The sequence below is a fragment of the Cydia splendana genome, chromosome 9 (assembly GCF_910591565.1).
Source record: "Cydia splendana chromosome 9, ilCydSple1.2, whole genome shotgun sequence".
Taxonomy (NCBI): Eukaryota; Metazoa; Arthropoda; class Insecta; order Lepidoptera; family Tortricidae; genus Cydia; species Cydia splendana.
In genome coordinates, this window is record NC_085968.1 from 2,363,203 (window position 1) to 2,376,055 (window position 12,853).

General features: G+C 39.3%; 2 protein-coding genes and 1 long non-coding RNA gene across 3 annotated transcripts in view; 2 read left to right on the forward strand and 1 right to left on the reverse strand.

Moving 5' to 3' along the window:
* The window catches only part of LOC134793352 (mucin-2-like), a 37,696-nt gene extending 25,848 nt beyond the window's left edge, over positions 1 to 11,848 (forward strand). The window contains exons 7-11 of the mRNA XM_063764906.1: positions 885 to 950; positions 1,683 to 2,306; positions 3,476 to 3,541; positions 4,835 to 5,005; positions 10,703 to 11,848. Of these exons, the coding sequence (XP_063620976.1) occupies positions 885 to 950; positions 1,683 to 2,306; positions 3,476 to 3,541; positions 4,835 to 5,005; positions 10,703 to 11,124 (1,349 nt within the window). The 3' untranslated portion in view covers positions 11,125 to 11,848. The remainder of the gene's footprint in view (positions 1 to 884; positions 951 to 1,682; positions 2,307 to 3,475; positions 3,542 to 4,834; positions 5,006 to 10,702) is intronic.
* Positions 1 to 12,853, forward strand: part of LOC134793413 (uncharacterized) — a 200,927-nt gene that overhangs the window by 137,362 nt on the left and 50,712 nt on the right. The window lies entirely within an intron of this gene.
* LOC134793388 (peroxisomal targeting signal 2 receptor) overlaps positions 1 to 12,853 on the reverse strand; it is a 55,521-nt gene that overhangs the window by 25,534 nt on the left and 17,134 nt on the right. The window lies entirely within an intron of this gene.

A 12,853-nucleotide genomic window follows, 5' to 3' on the forward strand; every position in this document is an offset into this window, starting at 1 on the left:
CCCGGCCCAGGCCCATTTCAGAGTAGCAATCCGTCGGCCGATGTCTCCTACTATGGTCCGTCGCCGGATCTCCTCCTTTCGGATTCTATCGCAGAGAGATATACCGAGCATACTGCGTTCCATCGCTCTTTGTGCAACTTTGAGCCTCTTCATTCCGCACATTGCTAGCGTCCACGTCACGTCTCGCAAGCGTAGGTCATGGCGGGCAGTACGCACTGGTTAAACACCTTAGTCTTCAGTGATTGTAGTATTTTGGCCTGAAACACATTCTTTATTTTACCAAAGGCAGCCCAGCCCATCTGTATCCTCCGGCTGATCTCCGCCATCATCGAGTCCACCCCAAGCCTTATTTGCTGTCCGAAATAATTGTATTCTGTCACTTGTTCCAAAGGCTGGGTATCCAACGATATGAGGCTTTGGGATAAGTCTACTGTTGCCATAACTTTTGTTTTATCCATATTGATTTTCAACCCAACACTTAGCGACGCTTATAATAAATACCCACACCCATCTTTACAAGCTCGTAGTAAAAGGGGCGGGGCCCGCCTAAAGATTTATGGCCTCACCGAAACGTTCGTTTGGCCCGTACAATACAATAAGACTCCGCTGTCCGTCTGTCTGTCTGTCACCAGGCTGTATCTCATGAACCGTAATAGCTAGGCAGTTGAAATTTTCACAAATGATGTATTTCTGTTGCTGCTATAACAACAAATACTAAAACTAAAAACCTATTTAAGTGGGGCTCCCATACAACAAACGTGATATTTTTTGCCGTTTTTGTGTAACGGTACGGAACCCTTGGTGCGCGAGTCCGACTCGCACTTGGCCGGTTTTTTCTATAGTATTGCCTATTAGTTTTACCGATTACCAACATATTTTTTCAGAAGAACCACGGAAATTGTCATGTGCCAAGTACATCAGCAATTTATTCAGCAAAAAACTCAAATGCAGTAAGTAAAAACTATAGGTACTTTTCATCAATCAAAACCCCTAGTGTAAATTTCATTCGATAGCGTGACGAGCGTTCGCGTTTGCGTTATGTTTTTTTTTTGTATGGGATTTTGAACAGCGCGCCAAGCGGGACGTTTTGGAAACTCAAAATCCCATACAAAATAATACCTAACACATACGCGTACGTACCCCACGTCACGCTATCGAATAGGTACAGTAGGGGTACATGATATGACTTAATAATAATAGGTAGGTAACTTAAGGTAAAAAAATACTTTAAGTGTCTTCATGGAAATTAAGGGGAGAGGCCTTTGCCCAGCAGTGGGACACTCAAATGGGTAAGGAAAAAAAAGTGTCTTTAACTTTTTAGTTCAACGCCCACTACTTAACTTACCCTGCCTAAGAAGCAGGAGGTCCTGGGTTCGAATCCCGGTAAGGGCATTAAACATAACGCAAGCCTCGAGACTCTTTTTCATGTCCACACCATTTTGATGTTTGGGGGCCTCGAGGAACCACCGTACCAAAGATACATTGATTGAGTAAAGATACGTAAAGTCTAAGACAATTTCTGTGCTTCGAATTTGACAGGTACCTGAACGAGATGGCGCACAGCTCCATACTTTTTGTGGTAACTCTGATTGTCAAAAGTTGACAATTCAGTGACCGCAAAACATATGGCGCAGTACAGCGCCATCTGTTATGGATGTCAATCTAAGGGCCACGTTTTTTAGGTGAAGACACACAGGTCCCACCAATCATAGAAGCATCACCAACCACGGAGGGGATGTCCTTGACGAAACTCAAATGCCCAGCAGAAAACACACAGGTCCCACCAACCATAGAAGCCTCACCAACCACGGTGGGGATGTCCTTTACGAAACTCAAATGCCCAACAGAAGACACACAGGTCCCACCAACCATAGAAGCCCCACCGACCACGGTGGAGATGTCCTTGGCGAAACTCAAATGCCCAGCAGAAGACACACAGGTCCCACCAATCATAGAAGCATCACCAGCCACGGAGGGGATGTCCTTGACGAAACTCAAATGCCCAGCAGAAGACACACAGGTCCCACCAACCACAGAAGCCCCACCAACCACGGTAGGGATGTCCTTGACGAAACTCAAATGCCCAACAGAAGACACACAGGTCCCACCAACCATAGAAGCCCCACCAACCACAGAAGCCCTACCGACCACAGAGGCCCCACTGACCACAATGGTCCTACCGGCCACAGAGACCCCACCGAACATGGAGGCCCCACCGAACACAGAGGTCCCACCTACTACAGAGGCCCCACCGACCACAGAGGCCCTGCCGACCAAGGATGAGACGACAGACCCCATTGAAGCAGGTATGGTAGACGCCATTGTTCACAAAATGAGCTCTCAAGTCCTAGTCGGTCAGCTTAAAAAATTACAACTATAGCTGTACTTCTTCTTCTTCTTCCTCAGCGAGTATGCGCCCACTGTTGGGCATACGCCTCTCCAAACCTCCTCCAAGCAACCCGATTTGTGCTCCAGAGTGGGCCTGCAATCTTTTTAATGTCATCCTCCCATCTTGTTGGAGGTCTGTGATCTGGTCTTTTTGAACGAGGCCTCCACGCTAGGACACGCTTGCTCCATCTCCTATCATCTCTGCGACATTGTGCCCGACCCAGGCCCATTTCAGAGTAGCAATCCGTCGGCCGATGTCTCCTACTATGGTCCGTCGCCGGATCTCCTCCTTTCGGATTCTATCGCAGAGAGATATACCGAGCATACTGCGTTCCATCGCTCTTTGTGCAACTTTGAGCCTCTTCATTCCGCACATTGCTAGCGTCCACGTCACGTCTCGCAAGCGTAGGTCATGGCGGGCAGTACGCACTGGTTAAACACCTTAGTCTTCAGTGATTGTGGTATTTTGGCCTGAAACACATTCTTTAGTTTACCAAAATCTGTATCCTCCGGCTGATCTCCGCCATCATCGAGTCCGCCCCAAGCCTTATTTGCTGTCCGAAATAATTGTATTCTGTCACTTGTTCCAAAGGTTGGGTATCCAACGATATGGGGCTTTGGGATAAGTCTACTGTTGCCATAACTTTTGTTTTATCCATATTGATTTCCACCCAACACTTAGCGACGCTTATAATAAATACCCACACCCATCCTTACAAGCTGGTAGTAAAAGGGGCGGGGCCCGCCTAAAGATTTATGGCCTCACCGAAACGTTCGTTTGGCCCGTACAATACAATAAGACTCCGCTGTCCGTCTGTCTGTCTGTCACCAGGCTGTATCTCATGAACCGTAATAGCTAGGCAGTTGAAATGTTCACAAATGATGTATTTCTGTTGCTGCTATAACAACAAATACTAAAAATAAATACCTATTTAAGTGGGGCTCCCATACGACAAACGTGATATTTTTTGCCGTTTTTTGTGTAATGGTACGGAACCCTTGGTACACGAGTCCGACTCACACTTGGCCGGTTTTTTTTTATAGTATTGCCTATTAGTTTTACCGATTACCAACATATTTTTTTCAGAAGAACCACGGAAATTGTCATGTGCCAAGTACATCAGCAATTTATTCAGCAAAAAACTCAAGTGCAGTAAGTAAAAACTATAGGTACTTTTCATCAATCAGAACCCCTAGTGTAAATTTCATTCGATAGCGTGACGAGCGTTCGCGTTTGCGTTATGTCTTTTTTTGTATGGGATTTTGAACAGCGCGCCAAGCGGGACGTTTTGGAAACTCAAAATCCCATACAAAATAATACCTAACACATACGCGTACCCCACGTCACGCTATCGAATAGGTACAGTAGGGGTACATGACATGACTTAATAATAATAGGTAGGTAACTTAAGGTAAAAAAATACTTTAAGTGTCTTCATGGAAATTAAGGGGAGAGGCCTTTGCCCAGCAGTGGGACACTCAAATGGGTTAGGAAAAAAAAGTGTCTTTAACTTTTTAGTTCAACGCCCACTACTTAACTTACCCTGCCTAAGAAGCAGGAGGTCCTGGGTTCGAATCCCGGTAAGGGCATTATACACAACGCAAGCCTCATGACTCTTTTTCATGTCCACACCATTTTGATGTTTGGGGGCCTCGAGGAACCACCGTACCAAAGATACATTGATTGAGTAAAGATACGTAAAGTCTAAGACAATTTCTGTGCTTCGAATTTGACAGGTACCTGAACGAGATGGCGCACAGCTCCATACTTTTTGTGGTAACTCTGATTGTCAAAAGTTGACAATTCAGTGACCGCAAAACATATGGCGCAGTACAGCGCCATCTGTTATGGATGTCAATCTAAGGGCCACGTTGTTTTCTGGCTTTACCTCTTTATTACAATCAATTCTCTTTGACCGTACTCATTGAAATGTTTACCATCCCGGAGAAATTCGCCTTTTACTCCGAATCTTAGCGTTCTATTATGTTCTACTAGTTCGATTGTGCTTATTGTAATCTTTGTTTTTTACCCAATTTTCTCTAAACGCAGTGATAACAATGATTGAAGAAACGCCTTTCCTAGTATTCTTTAGGAATGGACATTTAGGGACCTTTCTTTTAATAGTAGGATGGAGAATGCTGTCGATTCTGTGTAGAATGAGCCAATGTCCAGATTTAAAAATCAGGTTTTCAATATTTATTTTAGAAAATGCCCGCAGCCTGTGCTACGATAAATGTACCTTATATAGAAAACTCTTGGTACCAGGACACGTTTTTTTTTTGGCTTTACCTCTCTATTACAATCAATTCTCTTTGACCGTACTCATTGAAATGTTTACCATCCTGGAGAAATTCGCCTGTTACTCCGAATCTTTCTATTACGTTCTACTAGTTCGATTGTCCTAATTGTAATCTTTGTTTTTAACCCAATTTTCTCTAAACGCAGTGATAACAATGATTGAAGAAACGCCTTTCCTAGTATTCTTTAGGGGCATGAATGACGATTCGGGGCATGACGACATGTGCTGCCAAACGTCGGGCTACGGCATCGTCATCAACGGCATTGACGAGCCCCGAGCTACCCTGAAGCCCCCTGTTCAAGTGAACCGAGTTTTGGGTAAGTAAGAATCAGTCGCCATCAGATATATCGGAGCGGTCAAGGTGCTCAAAAATAGGGTCCATATTGGGTTGCATACAAGTTTAGGTCATATCTTTGATGCGCATAAAAACTTGTGTCATAATCATCATTGCGCATACAAATGAAAAGTCATATTATATTGTGTCATACATTTTTAGCCATAATATTTGATGACATACTCAGCAGTTGTCATACATTTTTTGTGCATGTAGGTTTTGATTATAATGAATCAAATGTCATACCAGCTAAAAACATATTTATCGATATTTATAAGGTTTTTACGTATAACGTTTTGTAGCATAATAATTTTCAACCATAATGGCTTACATAAATAATTTAAGAAACTAATTTTAGCCTCTCAACAACTCCTCGAAAAAAACCTTTTCCCTAATCTCCGTCCAAACACTTAATTCGACGGAGCCCCGCTCACGCGGGGCTCCTATTTCTGCGTAGTTTGCCCTTCGGGCATCTAAAGCAATCTAACGAACCTAACCTACCTATTATGATTAGTTTCTTTTATGACCACTAAATATATGACTTAATTTTTTATGACTATATTAATACTATGCACTGCAATACTTCGAACGAAAAACAATTATGGATATCAAGCAGATGACTTAAAATTTTATGCGAATTAAATTAATGACTACAATAGTAGATTGTTAACCAAGGGTTGAAAGGCACCCATTTCTGTCGAGGTAGTTTGGCGCTCGAACGCAGTGAGAGCGCCAATAGTCCGAGACGGAAATGGTGCCTTTCACCCGAGTTAAACACTCTACTTTTCATATCGAATGCGAGGATACCTAACAAGACAAGGCAATTTCACAAAATCAGTAATTGAAGTACCTAATAGACCTACGGCCATGATTTTTTTCCTTATGACTTTTACTTGCAATCGGAGACTTTACATGTGTGAAGATTAATAACCCCTAGCGAAAATCATTTAGATTGCAATATTTACGACAACACACATTTTTTAACAAACTGCAGTAATTTTAACATTATTTGTTCATTATAGTATGAAAATCAGCGGGATTGCCTCTTACTTTTTAATTTTATACTTTTTCGCTCTAAAAGCCGGAACAGACTAGCGGACCGCACCACGACCTTGGTGCGCCGCACCACGTAATAACATAATAAAAGTATTTTAAAAATAAATAACAATTTAATTCATAATATTATAAGAAATTTTTATCTTGTATTTTATTTTATTTTCATGAATATAGTGCTAAATAACTTTAAAAACCAATTAAATATCGTACAAACGTTTAACTGTGGCTGTATAAGATTCTGCCTTTGCTCATTTACGCAAGTGTAAGGTTTAAAAAAATATTTTTGGTGTATTCCTTTTGGTTCCCGCCTTATGAAATCGAGTAAATTGAATTCAACGAAAGAAATCAAGAAAATGTAATTTGCTTTTAACAATTTAATTACATAATTTTTTATAAAAAAAGGATCAACGTAGGATTAGTAAAATTAAACAATTACCAATTGTTCCAGGCGAGGAAATAAAGACACTATTTTTCCATTTTGTTTCCACCCAGTTGTTCGTGGGACGGGGACGCAGAGGAGTACACCACTTTTCTGCGCTAGAGCATAAACGTAACACTTTCTGCGCACCTTTTAGAACAACAACGACCCACTTTCAGAGCATGAGATATGAAAAAATTATGACATAACTAATTTATGACAAAAACCCAGTTATGCTCAGGATAATTCTGACTAAAGATTTTTATGACTTACAATTTTATACATAAAGTGTTATGACAATTAAAAATATGACAAAAGTTGTTATGCGACCAGAGGGAGTCCCTCAAAAATATCTAAACACACACTCTAACTTGACAATAGAGGCGTGTTCAGATATTTGTGAATATTTTCCCTTTAATCCGAAGTGCAACTTAGCTGAAACGTCGAATTAATAATGAAATTTAATCGCGGTAGGCCCGTTATAGGGCCATATAATTTAAGATAAGGGCAGCCGTAATTACCTACATCTATAGGGCGCGATACTTACCTATATCATGGGATTTTAAAGTAGGTAGGGCATTGCCCCATAATGCCCCCCTTTCCCTAGCTACGGCCCTGACCCGTTAATGTCTTTAAATATATAAGTATAGTAGGAATTATCTCAAATGATTTTTACGTCTGAGACCCTCCTAATCTATTAATAAACAAAAGCCATTCAGGCCTATTCGGATTTCGAGATAATCACAAGATCTTGAGACGATTTAGAGATCAACTAGATCTACATTAGATATCGACTAGATGTGACATGGATATCTAAGTCATAACTTGTCGAAATCGTTCAAGAGGACCTCCAGAATCGCGGAAACGTCAAATTTGACATATCTATCTTACAAATATCTAGCTCCCGTGTAGCGCGTGCCATAAGCAACAATATCGTATAAAAAGCGTCTGTATCGTGGTGGTTTTAAGGTTCAAATCTATGTACATGTAACATATTTTGGTAATGGTTAGGCGTAAAAATCATTTGAGAAAATTCATACTATAAGGTACTGTCATAGACTAATAATTATTCGTGTGCGTTCGATAGGTGTCAAAGGTAGACGTCCACAGGACCGCGTCGCACGCAACGGATTTTAGCATTCTTTGTATAGAAAGGCACACACATGGTACCTATACCTAATAATATACTCCGCCTGGTACTCTCTTCCCGTCTTTTCTAGGTCACCTAACTGACACAAGCTTACGTCATCATGCGACAGCGCTACATGATAATATGCGATAGCGCTATATATAGCGGCCATGTTATTGTGACGTAGCCCTGTGTCACCTGGAAAGAGAAGACCATGTTTTATTAGACTATGGGCACACAATTGCGTCCGCTGTGCGATGCGTCCGATGCGTGCGATGAGGCCCTGTGGACGTCATTTTAAACAGCTTCCATAAATGTGTTACCTATACTCTGTATCTTTAGGTAAGTACTTAAATAAAAGTAAACAAATAATTTGTACATTTTCGGGTAGTTATAAACTTATAACACTTAAGTATCATGGTATAATAATATACTCCGCCTGGTACTCCATTCCCGTCTTTTCTAGGTCACCTAACTGACACGGGCCTACGTCATCATGCGACAGCGCTATATGATAATATGCGATAGCGCTATATATAGCGGCCATGTTGTTGTGACGTAGGCCCGTGTCACTCTGGGAATGGAAGACCATGTTTTATTAGACTATGTTAAGTATAACATTTATTGATTAACCAACCAAATACAAAGCCACCTGGATATGTCACTGAACGACCTGACTTTAACCTACCTACATTATTTGACCATGTAATTAGGGATTGCAATCCGGTCCGGCGGATCCGGTAATCCGGCCGGATTACCGGCCGGATTTAGGAGGATTTATTATTTAGGAGCTACCGGATCCGGTTGAAATCACCGGATCCGGACCGGATCCGGGAAAATAGAAAAAAAGACCGCACGCAGCACCCACTGCGCGTTTTAGGTGAGATAAAGGCGATGGATAGAAGAAAGAAGTTAAACAGAAAAAAGAACGAATAAAAAAATCCAAATTTAGTAAAATAAGAAGATATTTCATATGACGATGATTGAGAACAGAAGAGGATTTCCTCTTCTTTCATGTTGGTGGCACGAATCGGCACGATACGACGATTACGTAAATAATTAGAAGTAAAAATTAAAGGATGGAGATGCCACGGAAGGCATTTGTAACGACCGGTCTGGCCTAGTGAGTAGTGACCATTCAGTGACCCTGCCTATGAAGCCGATGGTCCTGGGTTTGAATACCGGTAAGGGCATTTATTTGTGTGATGAACACAGATATTTGTTCCTGAGTTATGGGTGTTTTCTACGCATATTAGCATGTATTTATCAATATACTATACGTATATATATCGTCGCCTAGTAGTACTACCTAGAGCTAGCTAGTACCCATATACAAGCTTTGCTTGGTTTGGGGCTACGAGTAGGTCGATCTGTATAAAATTGTCCCCAAATATTTATTCATGAATTACTTATTTATTTGTGATTTAGGCTATAAAACTATTTTCACGGATAAAAAATGAAAGCAAGATAATATTGGAGCGCATTTCATACAATTTTGGTTAAAATTAAAATATTTTGGTACTAGAATGGATGTCAGCGTTACAAATAATTCCATCAAAGAACAGTTACGAAAACTTGTCCTTTCAAGGAGTTCCATTTCCCATGCCATAATTATCCCATTAACAGGCTTTGGAATCTAATCAAATTTATATTTTTATTGTAAACGTATAAATTTGAGCAGAATGTGAATGATTAAATATAATAAAATTAATAAATGACTTAGATTTCAAATTTTATTTTTAAATTGAGTTTGACTATGTGACACTTTTTAATACTTAGTTTTATTTTATTGTTACAAAGTTATTTCTTATTAACTTCAAATTGTTGTTTTATGAATACATTTGTAAAAATACCCTTTGTTTCTCATATAAGGCATAAAACTTGAAAAATATGTAATTTTATTAACTTTAATATCCCTATACCTAACCGGATCCGGTCCGGCCGGATCCGGCCGGATTGAGGCCGAAATCTGGCCGGATCCGGCCGGATTGAAAATCAATCCGGTTTGCAATCCCTACATGTAATGTTTTCATCTACCCTCAGCTGGCTTAAGAAGCCATTTGAGGGTAGATTTTGTTTACTCTTTTTTAAATACCTACTGTATGTGTGTGTGTGTGTGTGTGTTTTTTTTTAAAGTAGGTATAGTATACATTTTCTCAAATGATTTTTTCGAGCTCGGGCTCTAATCTGTTAAACAAAAGCCCTTGTTTCTTCTAAGAGCGGTCTTCAGCACGTGCCAAAGCAACCATGTCGTTAAAAAAAGCAACTATCGTGATAGTATTAAGGTTCAAATTTATGTGACAGCTCATTCATAGAGAACAATCAGGGTGGTATTTTCTTTGGATAAACAAAACGTGTCATCTCCGAATGGGCTGTTTCATGAATTTGAACCATATAAATAGAATGGTAAGTTTGCTTTTTAAACGGGTTTGTTCCCGTTACTTATATTGGGGCTATTAGCAATCAGCAGTGTAACCACTGCATAAAGGAAACAATACCTTTTTCACCTCAGCAGCTCGAACAAGGGTACTTTGCTTCTTAAAAACAGTGAGCAAAATGCGATTTTGCTCACTGAATCATTTTGTCTCACTCAGTGAGCAAAATCGCATTTTGCTCACTGATTGTGCCTCACGCATTGAGCAAAATGCGATTTTGCTCACCGAGTGAGACAAAATGACATTCAAGTGACCTTTATAGTCATTTCAACATGCGGGGTCTAATACAAGTTCGATATACTTGGGTTCTATTATCTCTGTCCCTCTAGGTATGTTCTCACTGCTTAGGGTGAAAAATTTTGTGTACTACACGAGATCAAAGTTATTTACATCTCGTGCGCTTTTGAATCCCTTACTACGCTCAAGATTCTAAATTAGATTCACTCGCTACGCTCGTGAATCTATTATAGAATCTTTCGCTTGCACGGGACTCAAAATAAGCAGTCGAAGAAATATCAAACTTTGATCTCTTGTTGTACAAATAACTATTGTTTATAAGACTAGGGCCTGTGCCCGAAAAAATCATTTGAGATAATTCATACTATACTGTGGCAGTGAAATGATGTGTAAATTTGGTTTCAGTTACTCTACCTGAAGCAAATGCTTACAAACACCTATCCAATGCCATTTCAATATGGCGCACCGCACTCTGCGCCACACACACAATAGAAGAGAGTGAAACCAGCTGCGAGTCCTCTGAGACCTGGTGTGTTAAAGTGGGACAGAGCAACCACAGCAGCGAGAGCAGCTGTAGCTCCCCCCAAACTTGGTGTGTTAGAGTGGGACAGAGCAACCACAGCAGCGAGAGCAGCTGTAGCTCCCCCCAAACTTGGTGTGTTAGAGTGGGACAGAGCCGGGTCAACCGCGTCTTCAGCCTGACGAACATTTGCAGCGGGAAGGAGATGGAGAAACTTAGATTGGCGTATTTTTTGTTAACGGCGATGGAAGGGCGAGTTAGAAGGGTCAATATTAATAAGGGCACAAGGGGGAGTTTTCTAACATAAACAATTGAAAACCTGATTCTCACATATCCTGATGTTTTTGGGCTCTTTCAACCCCGAATCGCTAGCATATTCAATCCTGATATACTTTAAAAAAATCCCAAAAATTTGTGTGAAAATTGTAGGTAGGTACTACTTTCCACTACGTCACGCACATACAGGAGAAAGTTTTTTTTTTCACACTAAAACGTGACGTAGTGGAATGGACATTTTTGGACATTTTTTTAATGGTAGGATGGAGAATGCTGTCGATTCTGAGTAGAATGAGCCCATGAATGTCCAGATTTGAAGAATCAGGTTTTCACTATTTAATTATCTATTTATTATTATCAATTTTCTTTCCAAAACATGTTTCTACTTGTATTCATAATATATTATATTAATTGTATTATTGCTTTGAAAATTATAGTCATTTTTCATGTGAAAATCAAGCAAAGTATGTAGCTTGGGTACAATGACAGCTGTCATCTAATTTTGCTTTTTAAGGTTATAATTATAAATTGAAAGGAGATTACAGCAGTCGCCGTAGGTAGGCAATTTTGTGATAAATGTTATTGTGTACCTATTTGTACTTATTGTGTAAAAAACAAGTTTTACTGTCTGGATTATAATTAAATTACTGTAATTGATACATTTATCCGTCTTATATAATTATGTCTTATAATTTTATTTAGTGAATTACATACTCGTAGTTAAGGTTGTAATGATAATAAATAAATATTGAACTTGTCGCACAAAAAAAATTGGCTGTTTCATACATCTCTTTCACACTCTTATGTCATACGTAATCACATAATTAATTCATACATAGGTACATACTCACGTACATTACACAAATTTGGGGCCCAATACATTCCACGACTCTTCTCTTTCCACGCAGACCCTACCTATCTTTACAACAAATTCGAAAGTACACGCAGTGCAAGTGTTATTTTAAACGTCAAACTTCTATGAAATTATGACGTAAACATAACACTTGCACTACGTGTGCTATCAAAACCGTTGCAGACTTATCTTGGTCTAACTCTACCTACCTATTGTAATAAAATATTGAAAATGAAATAACGTTTTTTTTATTTGATACACTTTATTAACAGTATTTTTGTATTTACGTGATGAAGCGTAAAAAACAATAACTATATTACCTGCCAATTACAATATGGCTTTTGAAGTTATTATAATGTATTTACATTGCAGAATTAAAATATTTTACATCATAGAATACAACATCTTCTAAATATATGTACAAAATAATAAAAATTGCATCTTATGACTAAAATAACATAACATTACTTAGTCTAAATATCTAGAGTCAGACCAAGACAAGTCTGCAACGATTTTGATATCACACGCAGTGCAAGTGTTATTTATACGTCATAATTTTAAAGTTTGACGTTTAAAATAACACTTGCACTGCGTGTGCCATCAAAATCGTTGCAGATTTGTCTTGGTCTAACTGTAATCCTTTGTTCTTGAAATAAGTAATTCAATCAAATATTTAAAACCAATACTGAGCATGATGGTCGCGCTTTATAGTTTGACATTTATAACAAGTTAAATTCGAGAGTGATACATGACACGACAGATATAAAAGTGCAACCACAATGCTTTTTTACATTACTCAAAGATTACAAGACTTATCTAGAAATAAATATATTGCGTTGTAACAGTGACCCCACATTTATTATATAACTGGGCGTTTTCTAAAATAAATATTGAAAACCCGATTCTC